At 40.8% G+C, this 25116-nt stretch overlaps 1 protein-coding gene across 8 annotated transcripts in view; it reads right to left on the bottom strand.

Moving 5' to 3' along the window:
* Positions 1–25116, bottom strand: part of MAP4K3 (mitogen-activated protein kinase kinase kinase kinase 3) — a 65986-nt gene that overhangs the window by 16582 nt on the left and 24288 nt on the right. Inside the window, exons 10-22 of one of the 8 annotated variants that reach the window (XM_079968566.1) lie at positions 24455–24517; positions 24288–24369; positions 23720–23830; positions 20381–20456; positions 19876–19934; positions 15516–15578; positions 6858–6916; positions 5460–5498; positions 5156–5212; positions 3728–3826; positions 2119–2161; positions 1101–1263; positions 91–203 (exon numbers count right to left, since the gene is read on the bottom strand). In XM_079968566.1, coding sequence (XP_079824692.1) covers positions 91–203; positions 1101–1263; positions 2119–2161; positions 3728–3826; positions 5156–5212; positions 5460–5498; positions 6858–6916; positions 15516–15578; positions 19876–19934; positions 20381–20456; positions 23720–23830; positions 24288–24369; positions 24455–24517 — 1027 coding nt within the window. The remainder of the gene's footprint in view (positions 1–90; positions 204–1100; positions 1264–2118; positions 2162–3727; positions 3827–5155; positions 5213–5459; positions 5499–6857; positions 6917–15515; positions 15579–19875; positions 19935–20380; positions 20457–23719; positions 23831–24287; positions 24370–24454; positions 24518–25116) is intronic. The other 7 variants (XM_079968567.1, XM_079968568.1, XM_079968569.1 and 4 more) reach the window with 7 other exon arrangements.

A 25116-nucleotide genomic window follows, 5' to 3' on the forward strand; every position in this document is an offset into this window, starting at 1 on the left:
TATATAGCACACGTAAACCAGGAAGCGACATGCTCATTTTGAGGCTTTCTCGTGCGCTTTACAGAAACAGTCAAATGGAGCATTACTTACCAGAACTTCCTTCTTTTCTCTTCTAGAGAGATTGGTGTGTCTATTCTCATTTGGCTCTTGATGGGGAGATCCTTCTCTGTCGCCATTTGTCTGGACAGAATTCAATCCATTACCTTCACAAGAAAAATTCAGAGACCATTACAGAGCATAAACCACCATTACAATTAGCAAGATTCCCAAAGGGTATTTGCTTAATCCAGGGTGGCCAAACCCTTACCTCCCCCATCCCTTGGGCCAACCTTCATAGGTAGGTAGGGTTGCTCATCTGTCAATCACAGCACCTATAAGCTCATCGGTACTGAGAGCAGACCCACTGGCTATACTGGGAATTTCTCAGTTGGGAACTCCCTAAGACAACTGATTCAGCTTTACTAAGACAGCCAATTCAACTAAGACTGGTGTCACATATGATGGCAAGTGGACACGGTTTGGGGGAAATGACCAGGCCTCAATAGGCCTATGTGCTTAAGGAAGTCATCTATGCCTCAGCTTCAGGCACTAAATGCATGAAGAGCAACTGGGACTTCATTTTACTAAAGTCCAAGCCGGAACATGTTCAGAAGTACTACAAGGCCTATCTGTTCATGCTGAACTTTGGGGCTGAGGGAAAGCATGAGGGGATACCAGTGAAGGGAATAAAGTTTATTCTATTCTGGTGGAAGTGCTGTTTTTTGTCCTAAGCCTTGTGAAAGTCTTCAGTGGCAGAATTCCGTAGCCCTCAATGATTGTAGTTTGAACACACATCAGTACAACGTATCACAGACATGAACATAGTTTTGATAAACATGATTTTAGAATTTATTTTAGAATTTATTTCCATGTTCAGCAGCTTAAAGGTGGGGGGACACCACCAAAATCTAAACGGGTGTTTTTTTTAAGTGTGCATTTTCTGCTGCTTGACCAGAGCAAAACATTATTTAAGAATAATTCTGGGATATGTATTGAAGAAGGCAAAATTAAACTGCTGTTATTAAAGAATTTATGAATTATTTGTAATTCATCAACATTACCTAAAGCATTAGATTTCTGTGGAGGTAACCGAGGTGGTGGTGGTCTGGGTGGTACTTGGGTGTTTGATTTTGCAGGATTCTCTGAAACAGGACATCTTTTGATGGTTCCTTGATTATCATCCTCAGAAGAATGGATCTCCTGTGGTACGTAGATGGATTTAGGCTGAAATTATAAAATTTATTAGTCCATGTTTTTGAATTCATATCACATCACCTTCATATTAAAACTTTCATACCAAGTCATTAAAATGTTTTCAGGGAATACAGTAGAAATGAAGAAGCAACAGGAGTCACGTATACGGAATTCTTCAGCTGAAATTTCATAGCTGGAAATGAAAGGCTTTCTAAAAGTCTACAGAAAACATCCCTATTTTATTTGTTTGTTTGAAGATTTATAACTTGCTGTTTCGTGAAATATAATGTGGCTCAAAACATATTAAATACAATAAAATCTAACAAAGAAGACTGCTAAAAGAGAAGGCAACTGAAACTATCACTGTGCTCAGATGTTTTTACTGATAATGTTACTGTTTTCCTCTTTTTGTAAACTGCATTGAGGTTAGGCTCTGGGGAGGTTGGGAGAACCCCCAGAACAGCATTATGTGGTAAGGAGGGATCATTCCAACTGGCTCAGTCAATATACTAGCACAGATGAAATAACTGTATTAGCGGAATTCCACCCATTGTTTGTAGTCATCTGTCATGAGATTATGATTCAGCGGTAGTCAGATGTTAACAAACCATCGTTTATTATAGTAATCTCTCTCTCTCCTGCTTTCAAGTGAAGCTATCTTAGTTGCCCAAGCCAGTTTCTTAGTTTGGAAAGAACAGAAAAATGATTTAAGAAACCAGAAATTGTTGCCAAAGCCAGGCACGGGCAGGGGGGCTGAAAGGGCAGAGGCAAGGAGAGAATGTGCAGGCATATATTTTCTTGAACCGAAGTTTATGAGATCAGAGGTGTTACATATGAACTAGGCCAGTAAGCATATTTCCTGCAAGTAGTGACAGCCCCTCTTACCTTTGGCGGTAAAGGTGGTGGCACTTTAGCCTTCATAGTTGAGCTACAAGAGGGAAAACAAGGATGAACCACAAAGATTCGTTGATCATTTTAAAAGTTAGATATTCATTACATATATAAAGATAGAGAGAGCGAGGGTACCACTGAAATGATCTAAACTGGGGTGGGCAATATAAAAACTTTGTATTTTTAAGGTGGCCCATGGGTTCTTGACAGATTCCTCAGAACTCCAGTTTAATTTTTTTAAAAACGTGTGTGCGGATGTAATTTTCACCATCATGCTTGCAGGCAAATGTAAAAAGAATGGCAAAAGCAATCAGGGTACAGAAACAAGGTGAGCCAATTACAGCAAGTCAAATTCATAGTTTTTCACGTGATTATTAAATCCATGCATCAAGGGGCAGCATCAGTGGCGGAGCTTCATGCTCCTGTACCAGGGGGGCGGAGAGCAGGTGGGGGTAGGGCTGGCACGCATCCCGGGGGTGGGGTGTGCCACCTGCAGGGGCATGGCACATGTCCTGGGGTGGTACCCAGTGCAGGCGGGGAGGCATGTGTGCTCCCCCCCCACTCCTCTTCCTCCACCACTGGGCAGCATCCAACAATGCAGCTCTGCTGGAGCAATGAACATCTGTTTGTTCAATGGAACTTCCTTTCCCTCTCGCTGCCAGTCTCCCACACACTTTCAAAAATCAGAGCAAATTTTGGCGACACATGGTGGGGTGAGAGGGAGGAGAGGAAACTGAAGTCTTCTTGTGCCAGTGGAACTAATCTTGTAGAACAGTGGATTGAATTTACCAATTTTGCACATTTGAAGGCGATATGCTTCCTCTACTGCAATTTGGAATCTACTTTATTAATGAAGATGATGCATGAATTACATTACATGTAACTAAAATATGCAAATTTTCTGTACCATGTCAGATTGTGGTATATTTCAAATGCAGCCCTCAGTAGTGAACCAGTTGCCCATACCAGATTTAAATTCATAACATTGGAATTTTCAGTAAACCTTTTTCTATCAACCCTTAAAACAATGAAATTAGGAATACAGCACTTATTGAGAAAACCCATTGTATCACAATTAAATACCAATCATTGGGGGGAGGGGTGATGGTATGAGGGGTTGATTTCAAAGAGGTAGATTATGGCAGAATGAAAAATCGAGATCCAAGGTAGATTAGGCTATATAGATTGTGTTTAGCCAGAGAAATTCTAAAGGTGGCAATCCCACATTCAATACCATTTATAATTCCAACTAAAAACAGTGAGACTTAAATGTGTATAACAGAATGCTGAACAAGAGACAGGCTTTTAAAAATGATGTGCTATGAAGAACTTTGCACATATTCTCTAAGAGGCTACTAGATGCAATTATTTTCACCTCTGATAAAAAAATTACACATTTTGTATTTCAGTTTGGCCACAGCCAAGGTTAACTTATTAAAATATGCAGGAAGGCATTCTGCCTCATTCTGGCCCCAACTCCTTATATCTCTCCATTTATCCCCAAATGGGCTTATGTACCAAAGAAAAGCCTGCTCAAAAGTCCAGCTTTAGAAAAATGAGATACCAGCAGAAATGGAAATTCTTGATGAAGTATTTTATTTACCCAGAGTTTGGGTTTATGGTATTGATTGGACTCCCTACATATTGCTGGGGAATCACATTTTTTCTCCTTGATTTTCTTTTTCCAAACTCCAGTATTGTCCTGTTAAATAACAGCACGTTTATGATATTTTGCATTTATAAAATTGCTACTATAGACAGGTTTTGAAAATACAGGCTTGATTTTCTTGTGTTAAACTACAACGCTCAAAGCAACCAGACGACAAATTAGCACAGCAATTTTACTGCCACTTAATGGAAGCAAACCCCACTGAACTCCATGGCATTTACCATGGAATAGGTTACGTATAAGATTATACTGTAAAAGTCATTACTCTTGAACAGGATATATATACGATTATATTGTAAAAATCAATATCACATATTGCCTCAACTAATGGCAGAACTCTTCTAGTGGACGGGTCTTTCAGATGAGCTGTTTCAATCCTAAAAATGATATCAGCTACTATATAATCTGCAGTGTCTTTGAAACTCATCATGCAAGTCCAAGCAGGATCGGGCTCCCAAACATGTCCCTTCAGATACAGTACTACCACATGGAAATCGCATCCTGATACATTAAGATGTAGGCTATAAGCACAAATGAAAGTATCAGGATGCTATTTCTGTGTGGTAGCACTGTAACACCAGCTCCTGTTGTAGAATGTTTTCATCTAAGGCAGCAGGAGAGGAGCCTCTGGTGTCGGTCACTGTGAAACTGCAATGGGATTATGTATGCTTCAGTAGTAAGTTTTAAATAGAGGGCTGGTGGAGTTCAGATGGGGCAATGTAAAATTAACAGCAATGGTTACATTGCAGTTAATTTTAATATTGCATATTGTTATTCTTAGTAGAGTTAAGTTTACAGGTTAAGTTACAGCTTCAAATTCTTCCTGGCCCCCCCAATAATCATTATTTACATATATTTTTCTTTATTTCTCCCTTTCCTATTCACTGGCTGTCTAGTGATATACTTAAAATAAATGTGCCAAACAAAATCTTAGCTTCATGAGTCCTATCTAGTCATCACTCTCTCTCTCACTGGGGAAATTTAAGCAAATCAATTCCACGAGTTAACTATGGTTTGTTTAAACAAGCCCGCTTCATAGCCCACGGCATGAAGTTGGTTTGTCTCAAGCAACCCATAGATATTATCAAACACATCTGGTCAGTGCAGGCAACACAACAAACTGCAGTTAACCTAAACTCCCAAACTTCTCCTTACAGCCATGCCAAAAGGAGGATGGAGAAGAAGAATGCACGAGGCCAAGGCTCACTGTGGCTACTTCCTGTCACACTAAACAATGGTTCGGGGTTACGTCTGAAGATGACCAAACTGTGGAGCAATAAGTGTCATAAACCACACACAGACTGAACAAGATTTCTCGATTGTTTACGAACCAGATCTACTTTGAAGATTAGCAGAACTTACTGTTTAGCATCATCACTGTCCCCTTCGTCCTCATCTTCCAGATGTGCGACATGTCCCCTGAGGAATTAAACAGGATATCACTTCTAAATGTCAATTGTCAACTTGTCTTCAGCCATCAAAAGATTTGTTATCTGCAATCCTAAAAAGCTTCTCTTTTAGCAAATCACAGTTGCAAGACAGACAAGCAAGGGGTCCTCTGTAAGCCAAACAAGCACCATTAGACCATGAGAGATACAAGAAACATACAGTCTGCGCACAAGGAAAGGGACTTCGCAATCAAGAGAGAAAGAAAGTCAAGAATTACCGCTGATGCAGTTCTTCTTCAACTGATTTTAGAAGGCTCCTTTAAAAATAGAAGTAAAATTCAACGACTGGACACATTTAGCAAAAAGCACACAAAATCAGACACACTTTTTATATGATCTGACAAATGTAAGCTGTGCAATAAATTACACCAATTGTTTGAATTTTCAGTCTGAAGTAAATAATTATTCAGCCTAAAGTGTATTTAAGTGTGTTCAGCTGTACACCAGCCTGCTAATTAATGCACCTGGGTGGACACAGCTCATCTTAATTATAGTTACTGCTGTAAAAAAATGTGCGGGGGTGTGGAGGGGAGAAGAACGTACACTAAAATAATGCAATGCCACAAGAAAAGATTGGCAAAACCTAGAATAAGAAAGAAGCATCTATCTCCTCCTTTTATCATATTTACACTAATTCTGAACTATTGACTTAACTTGTTGGGTTGCACCATTAAAGTCTATTTTTACAAAATAATTTAACATGGATCATTGAACTCTCTTTATAGTGTTCCCTCACTTACAGGTATTTTATGAAGCCCATGGTACTAAAACTAGTCCTATCTGAACCCTAAGATCCTCTTTAGCAGACCTGCTCCAAGTACCTCCAACTAAGTGCCTCCACAAAGCGTGGCCTCTAGGACCTGCTCACTAGTGACATCCTAGCTGTGGAACAGCTTCCACAGAGAGGCTCATTTGGCTGCCATCTTTATGGCCTTTTGCATGCCAGATGAAGACCTTTTTATTTCCCAGGGCCTTCAGATAATCTGTGATATTAAAACCTGGCTGTGTGACATCCGCAGGCTTAAGAGTTCTCACACTGCTTTTTCTTTTGTTCCTGTATTTTGTTTCTTGGAGGCCACTCAGAGAATATATGTAACTGGGTGGCCTATATACATGCAATAAATAAAAAATAAAATGTATTTATTACATATACGCACATATAGGCACATTTGTGGATACAGATGCAGACAATAAAGCTGCCTTGCTATACACCTGCCAACACCAAAAAACCCATATATGAGGCTACATTGGGTTGAATCCAGACTACAGGACTAGAGAACTGTGTCTACAGGATGCTCCATTGGAGAGGAAGAGGAGGTCCAATTCCTGCTTTAGACTCCAGAATATGGAAGGTGGCTCTGGAACTTCAGGAGAAATTGAAAAACCACCTGCCCACTTCTTCCAAAGGGAGCCTCTGCAAGATCTTAGTCTTGATCCGACTCGAGTATCTCAAAATACGGATTAAATAGTCAGTTTTTACTGTAAATGCACAACTGGTTTCACTGCATAAACATCAAATTCCTGATCAAATTGATAACTACATTAAAAACCACTGCCAGATTATTTGGGGGTTGGGGTAGGGGGAGAAAAATAATGGTGTTACTAAAAATACTTACTTATTTCCACCCAAGAAGTAACTGCCTTGGGGACCTTGACCATATTCTAGTTGCAAATCCTATTGAGAGAAAAGAAAGCATCAAGCTCTGTCTCATCTTATTGCATTCCCCCTTTAAAAAATAATTATTGTCTAACTAGCTCCCGCTGTTCTTACACAAACTTGAGTCCCACAAATAGCTTCACAGCATATACAAATAATGCATATTGTACAGCAGATTCCCTCAAAGTTCACTAACAGAATACTATACTTCTAATATGACACTTCTGTGCATTTAAGGAGAGGAAAAGATACAAGATTTGTAAATTTTCTGCTTGAGGTGCTCTGTTGCACAGTTGCATAGAGACAATATCCATAGGTTTCCTGGGCAAACAGAAAAGCACCTTCCCTTGTGTAAGGTGTAGGCAGCATCCCTGATTTCTGCTAATTCCTCCTTCCAGCTGCAGCCCCAATGCCACATCCCATACAGTGTTGGAGTAACTGGACATGAGAAGGTGCTAATTTCCTTCCTAAGCGTAAATCACCCCATGGATGAGCTAACTGCAAGTGCAAGGTCAGCCAAGCCAGCAGCTATGGTAACAGCCCTGTTCCCCAGCTATATCTGTGATTAAAGTATGTCAGCTCAGTTAGTCTGTGAGTCGTCAGTCTGCTGGTGTTATTTGCCCAGTGGCTGGAATTTATTTGGAGCAACAGAGCTACTTTGTAAATGTATGCATCTGCATATATCTGTAGCTGCAAAAGCCTACAAGCTCTATATATCCAAGTCCAGAACTGTTTTACTGAGCCTTATCTTCTGCAGTAGTAAACTATTTGGACCTTAGGCAGCTTCTATGTGGTGACTGGTACTGGAAGCAACTTCCACTGCACGGATATCTCACTTGAGATTCCTAGCAGGCTGTTCCTGGTAGTACAGAAACCCCCAGAAAGAGATCTTCTAGGGGGTGCAGGGACGCATGAAAGCCCAGTTCTATGAGACAAACTCTGCTCAATGAAATTAGGATCCAATCAAACAGCTCTTTAGATTTATGAGAGTCATCAGGGTCCACAGTTCATTTCCTCCTACTTTGAATTGCTACTCCCAAAATGCACAAAATCTGTGCAGGGAAAGATGAACATACAAGCCACAAGCAATGGTGGCTTGATCACATAATCTTAAAGTTTCTGAAAGGCTATTATTGTACGCAACCCAATATATTTTAATGTAAAGAGATCACCTTGTACGAGTATCCAACAACTATAATTCAAAATAGATAAGTGCAAGGGCTCTGAAATCTCCATGGATGCAAATGAATATGAACTAGGGATCCTAGCTTTGCAGTACAGAAACATATCTTCAGGATCCTGGAAGCCACAGCTTTCATGTGGGGAAAATGCTTAGGAGTCCTAATGATTTTAATAAGTGGTTTAGTAGATCAAGGTCAATGTGCTACCACTTATTTCACAGCAGGGACAATGTCATCATCTGCTGGAGTTCTACCTGCCAAACCTTTACATGTCAAATAAATAAACTTTTCTCAGAAAGAAACCCACCATATAAACTACACAAAGAAAGAGGCAGGCTACAGTAGCCTGCCACTTCTATTTTTGGAAAATTCCAACACTCCTTTGAAAATGGTCATAAAACAGCAAGAAAGCTTTTTGGAGTCAGCTAGAATTCTTTCTGGATGATTCAAACCAGGAGGCATGGGGTTAGAGAAAAACTGGATTGTTATTGGAGCTATGATATCTGCTTTAGTCCAACATTGCTTTTTTGTAGTATACAGTAAGCCCACAACTTTAAGCACATTTAACTTGGACACATTCAGCCTAAGCAGCTTTGGCCCTGTGTACCTGAAGGAGCATCGCTACTCCCATCATTCAGCCCAGAAACTGAGATCCAGCCCTGAGGGCCTTCTGCTGGTTCCCTCAGTGAAAGAAGTGAAGTTGCAGGGAACCAGGCAGAGGGCCTTCTCGGTAGTTGTGCCCGCCCTGTGGAACACTATCCCATCAGATGTCAAGAAAATAAACAACTATCTGAGTAACCTCAGCCAATGTTAGATTAATGAGATCCCCCTCCTTTCGATTACCATAATTCCCTTTATGAATCCCACCACCTACTTCTTATATAGTATAGTCTCAAATCCGCCCACCCACCCATATATTACAAACTATAGAAAACCTTGTGTCTTCCAGACGTCTTGGACTACCACTACTAGCCAGCACAGCCATGCATCATGCCAAAGCAACGTGCGCCATCATTTTTAGTGGCCAGTAAAGCATTTTATCAAGGAACATTGATAAATATGATCTGCTTTCTTTTTATAAGCAAAGAGAAAATTGAGATCACGTTTGGAAAACAAAGCTTGGTGATAAATGACTGTTTACTTGGAGGCACGGGGTGAGATGGATAAAGGACAAGAATGTTAATGAGGATGCTGGGTTAAACTATGAAGGAAATGAGAGTGACTCCAAAAGGACTTCTTCTAGAGTGATGCAGAACTTGGCAATTTCAGAAATGTTTTTGGATCTGAGGCATGTGGGTAAGAAGGGAAAATTGAATCAAAAATTGTTTGAGGGCAGAAATCGCTCACATTCACTCTGAACTTGAAGCCGCAGTTAGGGCGAATCCTGGTGAGATTCCCAGAGTACTGTCTAGGTGCATGTGGTGGGATCAGTATGAGTGAGCGTGGTCTGAGGATGTGAACAGGGCACTTTGCAGGAGTTTGGCGGACAAAGGCCCTTTCGACCCCCTTGTGTATCTGAGAGGGATTGACTGGGTGGACTACGGAGTGCTAAATACTTCGCTGTGAGAGCCACTTCAGAAGAAGCAATAGATTGCCTCCTCCTGAAGGAGACCACTCTGGACCCAGAGATATCAAACAACTGTTGCATGGTTGCAAATATCCCTTTTTTGAGAAAGGTCCTCAAGAAGGGGATGAGTGCGGGTGAATCTGGATATAGCTGAGATCTGGATCTATTTTAATCTGGTTTTTCAACAATTCTGTCTTTGCTACCAACTGATTATGGAAAGGGGGAGCACTATCCTATTGATTTTTCTCAACATCTTGGCAGCTTTTAATACTATAGATCACAGTATCTTCCTGAACTAGTTCTATGGGTTGGAGGTACTACTATGCTACAAGCGGTTCAACTCCTACCTTCAGGGTCATGTTGGGAGGTGTCTGTTTTGCCTCTTGGCAATAGTGCTGAAGGATTCCCTTCTATCTCCCATGTTATTTAATATCTGTAATAAAACTTTTGGGAGGAATCATCCAGGGATTTGCAGCAAATTGTCACCAGTATAACACCACCCAGTTCTATCTTTCCACTCCATCAGAACTGGGAGAGGCGGTAGATAAGATGGATAGATGCTTAGAGGCAGTGACAGACCAGATGTTGGCCAATAAAATACAACAGAATCCTGAAAATTACTGTGGCTAGTCAAGTCTCTGATCTAGGAATTGGCCTAGGAGAAGGGCAGCAGTTGCCCTGTGGAACAGCTATGTAGCTTGGTGGTCCTTTCTGATCCATTATTGTCCTTAGAAGCTCAGGTGGTGTTAGTGGCTAGGAGAGCCTACTGCCATTTACAGCTGGTTTACAAGCTACACATTCATGGACCAAGCCAGCCTGCTATCAGTAATTCATGCTCTAGTGACCTCGTGTTTTGATGACTGCAATGGGCTTTAGGGTTGTCCTTGAAAATGGTATGGAAGCTGCAACTTGTGCAGAATGTGGCTGTCAGGTTATGAACTAGAGCAATGAAATGGGCTCACAAAGCGCCTGTCTTAAAATCTCTGCACTGGCTGCCTGTGCTCTACTGGGCTCGTTTCAGTGTATTAAGCGATGGTTTGCAAAACCAAATGGCCCAAATATATGCAGAAACGGCACCTCTCATACCAGCCCATTTGATCCTTAATATCAGCTGGGGAGGGGGTTCTGCTCATCGTGCCTAACAGGATTCATGAAGGGCCTTCTCTGTGGTAGGGCCCCAACTCCCCTAGAGCTACATCTGTCTCCTACGTTATTTAAATATTTTGTTGCTGTGGTTCTTGTGTATCTCCTTGAGCTCTTTGAAGGCAGGATGATCCATAAATACTCTAAATCAACAAATACATTTTGATTACCTCCAGGAAGACCCCACCCCCAAGCAAAATAATCTATGCAGTCTCAGCAGTTTCTATACAACCACTTAAATAGCATTAAGCTAAATATCCATATTTTTTTACTTGACTGGAATTTTAACAGGAGTAAATGCTTGAGTTTGTGTCACCAGGGGTTCCCAACAAAGAAACCATGCTTTAAATGCTTCCTTGAAATGGCACATGGTAGCCACAAATAGAAACACTAGTGAAATACTTGAGGGCCCTTATATAGGATTTGGGTTTTTTTTGTGGGAAAGAGGGAAGCTGTAGCAGTTGCATAAACATAGAAACTAGAGCTCTTATGGCTGGGCAGAGGCAAGATGCCACTCTCAATTTGCAAAGCATAAATCCACGACAATATGTATTCTACTGCAGTGACAGAAAAATTAATAAGAGAAAATAAGCAAACTGCTACAAAAAAGTAAAAAGATCCTTCATCTGCCACCGTACGTTAGAAATCTCACAGGAACATTTTTATGAAAAGTGACACCTGTCAGTGTGGTTTATGTTTGTATTATTTAATGGTCTAAACCTTTGTTTATAGCCAGGTTACTACTCTACTGTCTGTTAGCATCAATAGGCTAAAATATGATCATGTCTCTTTCTAATCTACTATTACTAGATGCTTTTAAAAATAACCTGCATTTCATCCTGGATACAGTTACAGCAAAACACTGGGAAAGAAATTCATTTGTGTACTGTCCTAGCGTATTTCTGTGGGAAAGTAAAGCTTGCAAAATGAAGGTGATAGAGACAAAAATAAAACACCACCATCTTAGTTTGCACAGAGTGTTCCTAACACAAGATTTTGAATGTTCAAGCCGTGTATCTCTGGAGATGAAAGATACATGTGCACACACATGGAAATTTAGCAGTTTTCATGTAGATACTGTGCAAGAAGGTCCATCAAACAGAAGCAGCTATTCAACATAAACAGAATAACTAAGTTCAACTCTAAACAAAACCGTGGGATATTTAACCATATCCAAGTGAACAGTGAATCAAATCACACTCAATTCTGATAATTCCACTGATACTCTTTGGATAGTAGTGCTGTTCATTACAGTATTGGCAACAAAACTTTGGACAAGCCAAGAAGTGGCTAAATATTGCAAATTTGGCCAAATAGCTATACCAGACAATTTTGTCCTTAAAGCGATTGTTCGTATTCAAATTTTAATGTCTTTGCACTGGTTGAGCCACTCAACAGAATGGAACTTTAGCACTTGAGGGTGAATGTTAGTGCAGTGGGTGTCTTAAGGTTTGAATGACCACTATTTGTGGACAAAGGAGACACACTTGTCTTTTATTTTTTAGATAATGAAAGCTAGATAGATAATACATTTTATATATTGTGCATGTTAGTTTTACAATTGGCAAAAGTTGTAAACACAGAAAATGAAATACTAGTTTTCAGGAAGTGTGTCAACTAGGTAATTATTGTTAAGGAATTCAAAATCATAAAACTAATATTATACCTAGTATATGCACATGTGATGCATTAGGGAGTTCAGTGTGCTTCCCATATATTAATATAATCAAGCAGCTTGTTAGCCGTTTGGATTTCACATAAGTAATATAAGAATACTGAATGAGGTGGTCAGACGATTCTGTCAAATCTACCGCTTGCAGGACTGAGCCGTGAAACAAATTAATTCTAACCGAGTCGTCCCACATAACCTTCCAACAAAAGACTAGGCATCAGTGGTAAGCATGTTTGACAAGACATGCGTTTGCTTCAGAACCAGGAATGTTGCTTGGATAGAAAAGAGTAAAATGGGAAGCATTTGTTAGCATCAAGCATGATGTTTTAGAAATGATCTCTGAAGTGACGCTATACATTTTGGATTAAATGGTTTCAATTTTCAGGTGATAAAGACGTATCAATTGTATTGAATGATCATTCTTTAAAGAATGATCTTTTTTTTCTGTCAAAGGCCATATTCCTCCAAGAACAATTTGCAAGAAGCCACAAGGCAGTAGTGGCAACCCCTTTTCTCTCTCTTTCTCCACGCCCCCCCCCCCAGGGGGGGAGGTTCAGATTGCTCTTCCCAGGGGTCTCAGTTAAACACTCCCTGTCTTAAGTTATCTACGGAAGGTCACAGACATTGGATGGCATGACACAAATCGCACTCCATTCCGTAAAGACTACTTTCAGGCAGACATGCAGCAAATAAAATAATAATAATAATAAATAAATTTGTATACTGCCCTTCATCTGTAGATGTCAGGGCAGGTCACAGCATAAAAATAAATGATGGAAACACAATCGCTTTCAGTACATGTTTTGGTTACAGCTTGCAGTTAGCTAGGGGAGAGTGACCCTGAGTCCTGGTTTGAATGGCAACCTAAGCCAAACCTTGGCTTACCTCCCTGCAACACGGCAGCAAAAAGGACCAATGGAGGCGCAAAGCAGCTGTGGGCAGTCTTGCTAAGACAGTGTTTGACTTGGCATGCCTTGCAAACCAGGCCACTATTTTGCCCTTTGGATATAACTGGGAATGAGGATTAGGCTCCTATACTACCACTTGCACTTTCATCACAGTGGAAAGAAGGCGATGAGTAATTTGTGCCCAAACATGAGACCTCTCCAACTGTGAGAAATAGAACCCAATTTCTAGAAGGTTCATTCTCACAAGAGTCAGGGAAAATCTATGTTCAGACAAACATGGCATTTCCCAAGTTCATTTGTTACCTTCTGCTCACATTCATGGAAGCAGGAAGCACACATACCCCAAATCTGCTCATAATCTCAGAGTAGGTAGAATTCTGGGAGTAAAACAATGCTTGACTAAGGCCACTGACACCATCCTTCCCAAATGTAGAAATCACCACAAGCTTCCTAAAATCTGCAGAGGCACAGAATATGCCAACTATCTATCTAAAAGACAAGCTTGTTCTCACACTTCTGACATCTCTCTTTTAACTGTACACGCAGTTCCGAAATATCTTTGGCGGAAAATCAAGAATGAACTTCCTAATAAGATAGATAGCGCTTGTGAAAACAGATGACGCACAGCACATGTTATGTTTAGTGCAGATGACCGTAAAGTATGTACCAACATGCTATGTGGTTTACTGCTATTAAAAGGAAATTGTTTCCCCTTGAAGAGAGATCACAATTACTACAAGTTTTGCCAAAAATTTACAGGCAGGGACAGGACAAAAATAAATATATTTTAAAAGAAATTATGTTAAAGTTCAATGTTGCAGGAGTGTCTCAGGAGATGCTATAGAACAATAGCCTAGAGTTATTCTCACAGAGCCAGCTGGAAGCCACCATTAAACTAAGGAAAGAATTACTGGAGCTACCAATACAAATTCTTGAAGGCAGATTTGTGTACAGTGGTGCCCCGCAAGACGTACGCCTCTCAAGACGGAAAACCCGCTAGACGAAAGGGTTTTCCGTTTTGGAGATGCTTCGCAAAACGAATTTCCTACGGGCTTGCTTCGCAAGACGAAAATGTCTTGCGAGTTCCTACGGGGTTTTTTTTCCTCCCCCCCCCTTTTCTAAGTCGCTAAGCCGCTTATCAGCTGATCCGCTAAACCGCTAAGCCGCTTATCAGCCGATCCGCTAAGCCGCTTATCAGCTGATCCGCTAAGCCGCTTATCAGCTGATCCGCTAAGCCGCTTAACAGCTGATCCGCTAAGCCCCTAAGCCGCTAATAGCACTAATCCGCTAAGGTGCTAATGGGCTTGCTTCGCAAGACGAAAAAACCGCAAGACGAAGAGACTCGCGGAACGGATTCTTTTCGTCTTGCGAGGCACCACTGTACCAAGGAGGAAGAAGTAGGCAACCTCCATCTAAATGGAAGCAGGTATCCATAGTAAACAACTGAAGTTTTGCCATGTTACCTCGTTAATGCCAAAAGTTTATTTCTTTATGAAATAAACCCAGAAAAGCAACATTTTAAGTATGAGGCAAAGGATATTAACGACTAAAATTTGTTTCTACTGCTAAAGATCAAAGGAGAAGAGATTTCTGAACAAAATATTTCTTGGCTAAAATGTTTCAAAAACTAAGTTGCTTTACACAAAACAATTATCCGCAAATATTATTAAATCTCAGTGCTTACTGTTGTACTCATGTTTTAAGTATTAAATAAACAAATGCATGTGGGAAGAGGTGGCAAATAAGATATAGAAGCAATACCTGCACTCCATTTTCTTCAAGCTGATTTCAATCCTTTCCTTTCCAATGAAATTTGTTACCTTTTGTTATTTATGTGCTCAAGTTTCTCTCATTATGAAAAAAATTAACCTAGTCAGCAGCTTAGCAATTGTCTTAGCAATTTGTTTTAATATAGTTTTAGTGAAATTACAAAAATCATTGTGAGAAATGTTAGTATATAAGAATGCAACACTGACATGGGTAATTAAAATCAGTAGCTTTATTATTATGCAAGTATTTGATTAGTAGACCTTTTGACTATTCTACAGATGGCGAAAGCAGCATGACAACTGAACAAAACATTTAACTTTGAAAAACGAAAAAGACGAACAAACACTGACAAAGAAAAAGCAATAGATGAAAATACCAGATTAGATCTTGCAGTGTAGTATATTTCTTCTGAACTGTCCGAAAAATCGTTACTGACGGGCTGTTCATCAGACAAAGACCAGAAACTCAGGTTAATTACTTTTAGACTCAAAAACATCTAAGTACAAAGGGACATTGTTGCACGGTAGCTGACTCTGCCACTACCATTTATTAAAGTGTCTAAAGCTTTATACAATATAGCAGGTGGATTAGTATAGCCTTTAGATGTTCAACAGTGACTTAAGAAATGCAAGGACTGGTAATAGGTGTACATTTGTTTATACTTCTTATTCTATACGCCAATATATTTTTTAAAAAACACACATATTTTGTTATTCTTCCCTGAAAGTTGCAAGCCATAGATTTCCCATCATTCCTGTACTATTATTTCTTACAAACATTAACAAAGTATTTTGTCCAGTTAGCTGCATACCCACAGGCAGTTCCATGTGCCAGATGGTTTATGGTTCAAAATATGGAACCAGACCAACTTCATAACCAATGCAAGTTGGTTCCAAGTGTGTTTCACACTGGGGCATATCAATGTGCATTGCAGGGGGTTGGACTAGATGATCCTTGAAAGTCCCTTCCAACTCTACAACTCTATGATTGAGTTCTCCCATGTTGCTGACAACTGTGTGTTATAAAAACGCTTAAACCCAAACTGTGACTTTATAGGACACTGTGGCCCAGATTCAAAGGACTGTAAAACTAGTTTTGTGAGCCTAACTAGGGGGTTGACTCACTCTTCCTTAAACAGTGGACCCTCATGCTTCCTACTATTTTTGAGTCTGTAGCAGAAAGGAAAATACCGTATTTTTTGCTCTATAAGACTCACTTTTTCCCTCCTAAAAAGTAAGGGGAAATGTGTGTGCGTCCTATGGAGTGAATGCAGGCTGCGCAGCTATCCCAGAAGCCAGAACAGCAAGAGGGATTTTACTTTCATTGCGCAGCGATCCCTCTTGCTGTTCTGGCTTCTGAGATTCAGAATATTTTTTTTCTTGTTTTCCTCCTCCAAAAACTAGGTGCGTCTTGTGGTCTGGTGCATCTTATAGAGCGAAAAATACGGTAGTTTCCACTAGTACATGCCCCTTCTTTGAGCCTAGGTAGCTCTTTAGATCCCAGCAGTCTCACTTGCATCCAACCAAAAAACATTATAGACCTTGGAGCTTCCTTTTTTTTTTAAAAAAGGGTGTGTGTGCATAGGAATTTTAATCAGTAATCTGTCTCCATCTTCCACTCGTACAACAAGATGAGATATGAAGAAGTATATCTCCAACAGAACAAAGTGTTTAAAAGATACTTCTCCAAGACTGGATTTAAAAACCAATTAACTGATTGGAAAGCAAGACTAATGTTGGTAAAGAACAATGCAGAAGAGAACATGCAAATGTAATGGGTGTTCCTCATGCTTAACTTTCTGCTTACAAAGTCAACCAGTATCAGCACTTAAACTTGTGAGTGAGTGGGGCAAAAACAAGAGCCACTTTAATTGTATTTTATCTGAGTTTTGTCCCTCATGGTCTCAAGACAAATAATCTGTTTCCCAAACACAAACTTTTCCTCCATGCCAGTGTTATGGGTTAAGATTTTATAACTGCATACAATTACTGATAGGTAAATTGTCACACACAAGTAATTTTCCCACCTATTTTTGGTCTCTCTAATCTGTCCATAGCTCAGGAATAGAGCACATGTTTTGTTTGCAGAAGGTCCTAGGTAAATCCCAGGGACTTCCAGATAGGGTTGAGAAATAAACCCTCAACATCAACTGCAGGTCAGTATAGACCATAAGGAACTAGATGGGGGAACGGTCTGGCTCATTTGAAATACAGCAGTTTTGTATGCTCCTATCTTGAATAAGAGAGCATGCAATATGGAAGTCAGAATGTGGAATACATGGACCACATGTAGTTATTGTTGAGTAGAACTATCAAAGCGGCTAAGAAAAACACACAGGAGGCTTTGCAAACAACATACAAGATAGGAACAAGCACTTGAGAAAGAGGGAATGGGATGCAAAAAAAACCAACAACAAGTCCACCCATTGAGAGTCAGTCCTTAAAATAGGTGCAAGGTATGTGAATTAGAAGCCAATGTGAAAAGAAAAACAATACTAAATTGAGTAAATTGTTTTCTAGAAGTACAAATCTTTAAAAAAATACAACTATATAACCTGCCTACTAATGGTCTATTGGCTATAATCATGAAGCAATAAATAAACTGTGTTTGAGGGCAAATTTCCAGCCCTTGCTCAGAAAGATACATAATCAGAGAAGTGCAAATCTACCATGAAAAACCTGGTAGGCATCCAAATAGAGGTGTTTTTTTGGGGGAAATGGTAGAACAGTGGCCTAGGATGTTGAAACTGAGAAAGCTGAAGGAATAGATGAATTTCCTGAAGGAAATTTTAGCAATCAAGATATCTTCTAATATGTATCTATAAGACCCCACTACTTCCTTGCCTGCTGTACAAAACAAAGCTTCAGCTTCAACCCACACCAGGCAGGGAAAGAAGGGAAGAACAGGAAAGGAGAGCGAAAGAGTCAATTCCTCTCTGCTACCCCAATGTTTAGAAAGCAACAGGCAGAATTGCTGTGCCCTAGCAACTCTTGTTGGGTGCTACCAGAGCAACATTTGCAAAGGGCAGCAGGAAGTAGATTGCTGCCTCCACTGCTTCCTGTGCTAAAGGCATGTTCGTGGGGAGTTCAGAGCTAAGACGACTTGCCACATTTACTACCTATTGTTGGACTCTGCTATAACACAAAAATGGCAATTAAATCAACAATGAGCAGGCAAATATCTGGGCACAATTGGATGGAATGAACTGGGACAACCACAAGACTCAAGGGTAGACAGCATGGACATCAGATGCCCAAGGGCAAGTTTGCATGGGACCCACCTGAATGCAATTCCCTGCTTTCTCAGTACTTTGCCTTGAAGTATATACTAGCCTCCTGGCCACTGGAATGTATCCACACCGCAGGGTTTCTGTCATATGGCAATCTGGTGTGCAGCCTTCTATTTGCTGACTACAATTAAGGTCCTGTCTAATGCCATCTCATTGCATAAGGCTCTCCTGTGTTTCCCCCAGTGAGTTCTCTGCACTCAAAACTGCTTTCAAACATCTGCCCTCTGCTAATATCCATCTTTCCATACTAATGAGATATCTGACCTTAGATGTACACACAGTGATCAAGCATATAATAGCCATGTTTTTTAAGTAAGCAAACTGCAGAATGAGGGTGGCTAACTTTCTTTGGTTCGAGGAAGGTATGCCAGTAGTGTGTGTGGCCACCACACAGATTTTCACTCTCAGTGGCACCAGGCACTTGTGGCTGATTCAGCGACAGCTTCTGCAGAGGGGCAGAGCAAGCTGCCACCATTGTGACTGCAGCAGTTTTTGGCAGCAGCAATGAGCAGCTGACCGCCACTGAGCGCTGGCCAGTACTCTGGAAACATGAAGGAAACCAGCTCCACTATTATTTTTAAAAAAGAAACCAGCCCCAATGTTTGGTCAGCATTCAGGAAACAGATGAGTGCCCCTTCTTGTTCCTGGAGCACTTTGACCAGCTCTCAGTGTCACCATGCAAGTCACCCCCCAAAAATTGGTAAAATTTGCCATGGGTTAGTGGGCCATTAAAACTGGCTTGGAAGGCTGGGTCTGGCCCATGAACTCATCACCACTGCTGTAAGGCGAGGCAATACTGTAGCGGGTGCAAGAGCAAAGTGATGCACAGCATGTGGGGTGGTGGGGACCCACAAGGAAGACATAAGGAAGAACACAAGTTACATGCGACAAGCCAAAATTGATTCATTCGTCTGACGTATCAGGAAGCTGAGGCTGCATAACAGCCTGCCCCACATAAAACTTGTGACCTATCAGACTCTGAGCCAAAGACACAGGAGTTGTACTTGTGTAAGTTTTGGCCTGCTGTGTTTTGTGGTTACAAGGTCATGGTGACTCGCAAGTCCCCCTTTGCTACAGTAAGCAAAGTGGGTGAGATTTCTACCTAATTGCCAAATTCAGTGGTCCCACCTTATGAGGAAGCTGCTCAACAGCTTTAGAGAAATATGTTTAAACAGGGGTACTCAAAATAGCCTGAAAACAGGAAGGAAGACAGCTATATCTACTTTTGGGATATTTGCTTAAGAATCAGAAGAGAGATCTGATTATGTTTTGAAGGATCCCAATTATTCAGAAAAAAATATATTATGTAAATCATAATTTTGAGGTCTTGCACAGATATATATACACCATACATATCCACAGGAGTCTACAAGTCTTATGCTCTGAATCACATTTTTTTATATGGCATGATTTCATGCAGCAAAACACATACAACTATGTCACTCACAAACTCATGATGAGGCTCTGTCTCCTTTCTTAAAGGGGGATCAAATTTTACTTGGCCAACTGTGGAAGAGAATAAATGAAATATTCAGAAGTGAGGTCAAAGCATGTAGAGACATAAAATGATGGTACAAGCCTTTGGAAAACTAGTCAGAAAGGAAGCATCACATACAGTACTGTATCTTTCTAACATGTGTGTGTGTGTTTTGCAGCTCTTGGCACTTGGTTTCCAGTTGGTTTTTCAAATGCTTCATATCCTTGGGAATACAATGAAGCACTGAGGAAACAGAGCCGCACGGAAGAAGCTAGCTCAGCTACGGGCAGTACAGTTAAGCCAACCAAGAGCTATGAAAGTAAAGAAACTATATACTTCTACCAAGACTGAAATTTTAAATCTATGATCATCTAACATACACTGGGCGGTAATGAGCTAATACAAATCACCACCACATGTGTGGATATGGAAGACAAATTCACAATTAGGTTTGAAAACTTGCGTATGTACTTACAGTTTATTTCAGAGCGTGTTTTTTCTTCTCTCACATTTCTGCTTGTCGAATGAATTCTATGAGGCACAAGAAGAGGCTAGGGGAAATATATACATAGTTTAACAAATGAAAAGACAGGTGTTCCATATGCCTCTTGTGAATATTCTTTAAAAAGACCTTTACACAAAATTCTGTATATTGAAAATAACATACACACAGATATTTATCATGACTGAAACTTCTAGTATGAAATGAGGTGGAAGTACAACAGAATGCCCTCCTGTAGAAGCAACAGTGTAAAAGCGTCCTGTGAGTTTAAGCAATTTTAAGGCATAACTTGAAATTCAACGGAGAAGAAGACCCTTGTGAGTTTCAGATTAAGATTCCACATTCCAAAAATAGCACTAGCTCCCAGTGGAAAACTACATTCAGATAGAAACCAAGTTTCTATCACTTTATATAAAAGTCCATCATCCACAGGGACATAAGTTATTGGCAGACTGATGTCTACTCCATTGTCTCTATTTACGAGTCTAGACCTGTCACAGCTACTAATGGTATACTATTAATTTCGAAGAAAGCCTTAGGCAAGTCTTTTTTCAATTGAGGGCTGTTTTCTTTCGTTTTTGGAAGAATCCTCCTTTGTCATCAAAGTCACCTTTACTAGTAAGGTATTGCTACTGCAAACGTATTGTTTGGTGGAAACTCTTACGGAAAGGTAGGTTTTAAGTGAACTGCATGAATAGATGCAGACAGACAAAGTGATAGTGACATTCGATTTAGTTTTGTAAGTGCATGTTCATCAGCAACCAGGATGGCTTGGCAAATGGGTCTCAGGAGGGAACAACGAGGCCAATGGTGGTCACTAATATGCTCTCCCTCTCTCCTTGTTACCTGTGCATCAGGGCAGCAAGCATGCTATGAATCGTAGCTGTTGTAAACAAAATCTGCCCTTATTCCCTTATGGGGGACACAAGAGCCCTTATAGAGTCCTTTGTAGGTTCTCCATCGGTAGGAGAAAATAACAGAGGCCAACCAGAGAATATTGAGAAGCAAAGCAGCTCGTAAGCCTGATCTTTATTAAAGCTGTTGCAGCAGGGTGCTCCCCTCACATGGAGGACGGAGGAGGACCCTGAACCAAGGTGTGCCTGCCCTTATATAGACATTTTAAATTCCCTTCCCTGGAGCTCAAGACCACCCCTCCATACATACATCACAGAAGGGGTGTAACCCAAGACCACCCCCACAAACATTATACCTACATCACAGAAAAGGTGGTCTACAACAGAAATTTGAATGTTGTTGTTTTTCCTGTCGGCCAGGTTATCTGATAATGCCTTATCTGATTGCCTTTCCTGGTAGTCTGGCCACTCCTTTGAGATGGTGATTACCCAATTCCTGAGACAATGGGAAGGTTCCCTCACCCCCTCCCTCCTTGCAGAGAAAACATTTGGTCAGTTTGGGAGTCAAAATGGTTTCAGGACGGTCTTCCTGTGCTGCTCCAGACATGTGGTCCCCATATCTATGTACGTGCTTGGTTGGTACATTTATGAACTTGTTTTTTTTTGGGGGGGGGAACCAGGATAGCATAAACCTGCTCTGGAGGCACCTTGCCCAGGTGCTAGCTCTGCTTTACTACCAGTTTCTCTATTTAGCTCCCTCAATATGGGTGCACTGTAAACTTGTTGAGGTGCTAGTGGAGAATTACAAGTAGAAACCATTGCAGAAGTTATGCTTTCAGCAAAACTGAAGTTATAAAACCTGAAATAAAGATTTTGCTATATAGGCGTTTAGACGAGACACTGAACTACAGCCCCCTCTAGCAACCTAGATTATTTATCTCAGTGTTATAGGGATTAAATGCAAGTAAGCTTCAGGATGCATCCTGAAAAGTTAAGCAGCCTAAGCTAGCTAAGAATGTATCCCAGCTTCACAATGTAATTAGTCACTAAAGATTTTCCTCTAATGCTGTTAAGTGGCATCCTTATCCGTCGATCAAAAATAAACCACCAGTTCAATACAAGGCCTGGAAACTGCCTTCTTGTTTCAGATAACTACGGTAGTTTGTGGAAACAGATGAGGAAGTGTCCTAAGCTCCGTAAGCAATGACGTAGTAGCAAGTAATAATTTAAGTGTGAGCATCTTCAGAAATGCCTAGGCTGCAAAGAGCTCCAGCTCAGTGAATTCATGGCAAATTAGGGGACTGAAAGATTGTTTTCCTATAGTACAGTAAAAGGATTTTGATTACTTTGAATCTAAAAAGTGGACAAGGTTCACAGAATCTCTGACTCTTTCAATATTTTTTTAGACAACTAAAATGTGCATTGTCAATATATACTTATGCAAAGCTTAACATGGGAGATAACGCACAGCACACACCCCATGCAATGATGGGAGATACAACAGTAACAAACTGCTTGGAGCTACAAAAAAGCCTGTAGCACACTATTCTGAGCAGTGCCAGTGTCTGTTGCATGGTCTCTGGGCTCCGTGGTGTCTCAGAGGCCAGCTAAGTCTGGTGCCCTGAGGATGAGGGCAAGAGAAATTGTGCCCATTGTCTGGCATTTACTGTTGAGTTCAGCTAGTAAGCAGAATCAGTGCAGCATAGCAGCTAAAGAGCACGAGTCCGGTCTCTTTGGGTAAGTCACTCTCCCTCAATCCAAGATTCCTTTCTCACCAGTTTCACTCATTCATGAGACAAGTTCTAGAAATACATATACAGTGGTGCCTCGCAAGACGAAAATAATCCGTTCTGCGAGTCTCTTCGTCTAGCGGTTTTTTCGTCTTGCGAAGCATCCCTATTAGCGGATTAGCGCTATTAGCGGCTATTAGCGGCTTAGAAAAAGGGGGGGGGGAGGGAAAAAACTCGCAAGACTCACAAGACGTTTTCGTCTTGTGAAGCAAGCCCATAGGGAAATTCGTCTTGCGAAGTGCCTCGAAAAACGGAAAACCCTTTTGTCTAGCGGGTTTTTCGTCTAGCGAGGCATTCGTCTTGCGGGGCACCACTGTATTCGCAACCACCCTCCTCATCCTCACACTACCTGACATGGGGAAGATGTCTCAGATATAGCTCAGATGTTTTACAGTGGTACCTCGGGTTACATACGCTTCAGGTTACAGACTCTGCTAACCCAGAAATAGTACCTCGGCTTAAGAACTTTGCTTCAGGATGAGAACAGAAATCGTGCTCTGGCGGTGCGGCAGGAGCAGGAGGCCCCATTAGCTAAAGTGGTGCTCCAGGTTAAGAACAGTTTCAGGTTAAGAATGGACCTCCAGAACGAATTAAGTACTTAACCTGAGTTACCACTGTATTACAAAACTGCAAATGCACTGACTTCTATAAGAAAGAAGTATTCTCACCTCAGGATCATCATCATCAAAATCATGATAGGTGGAATGATCAGGATTATTCATTTTATCCAACAGTTCAATAGCAAGCGTCCGGGTCAAGGGCTGGGTAACAAAAGGATGCTAAAGAGACAAAATGAAGCAGGAGAGAAAGCAAATGGAATACGCATTAGAATTTGAGAGTTTTAACATAGATAGAAGTTGGGCAAGCTCCCTAAAACCAACAATAAAAACAATGTTTAAGTCTCTCCAAGATTATCAAGGCAAAGTTCCGTCAAGTGCTCACTTTTCCTGCCCACTCCCATATGGGAACACACAGACTAAAGAAAGAAGGAGCAGCTCATATGATATGTATAGGGGAAGGAATCAGATAAACAAAAATAGGTATTCCATAGGCCTCAGCACACCAATCGTTGAACCAACTGAATACTGTATAACATAATACGCCACGCCAGCCTACTGGTTCCCCCCACCAGGAATGATTTGCCTTGGCACCTCCTTATGGAAGGTTTCTTCACATAAGGACAATACTACAGACAGCATTTTAACACAGTGGAAAACAATAAAACGTAAGTTATACCTGTAATAGTTTTTCAGCTGTGGGTCTTTTCTTAGGATTCTTTGTAAGTGCCATTTTCACAAAATGGTGGAAGCTATTTGACCTTTAAAATGTAATTGCAAGCTTTAGAAGGTTATTTGGTGAACACAATAATCAATACAGTGTGGCTATATAACAAAGGTATTTACCATTTCATTTTGTCCTTTAGCTTGGGAGACTGAAAGTTGCTTTTTGTCATTAGAAAGAGTGCTCTGAAAAGCAAGAACAGTTGTTACTTGCTATTTAAGAACTACAAAATCGATATTTTATAGCCAGGAACAAAAACTCTGAGATGCCTTCAGTAGGGGAAATTTTTTTTGTTTAAAAAGGAAACAAAAACAAAAAACACCTCACTCTGTCAATGGGCCCATAACATCCAGGTAGAATGCACAAGGCAAGAATGGCAGCTATCTGATTTACATCATAAATTAAATGCAACAGCAATCTATCTTGGTTTTTTTTTAAAAAAAAGGCTGAGTGTCTTTAATGACAGGGGTAGCTATACTTATTTGAGGCCTTACTGTTTGGTTCTGTAAAGACCCTGTGCACCTGGAACACAGCTTCTGTAAGACTCTTGCAAACACGACTCTCATTTCCCCCATCAGCTGCCTTGGCATGTGATCTTCTGAGAGCAGTGCAATAGCCAAAGCTCTTCAGCTGTTACAAGCAGCGCTGTGGATGGCTCTTCTTCAGGCCTCTAGCACACACGCTACATCAGGCATAGGCAAACTCGGCCCTCCAGATGTTTTGGGACTACAACTCCCATCATCCCTAGCTAACAGGACTGGTGGTCAGGGATGATGGGAACTGC

The sequence above is a fragment of the Podarcis cretensis genome (assembly GCF_951804945.1).
Source record: "Podarcis cretensis genome assembly, chromosome: 3".
Classification (NCBI taxonomy): Eukaryota; Metazoa; Chordata; class Lepidosauria; order Squamata; family Lacertidae; genus Podarcis; species Podarcis cretensis.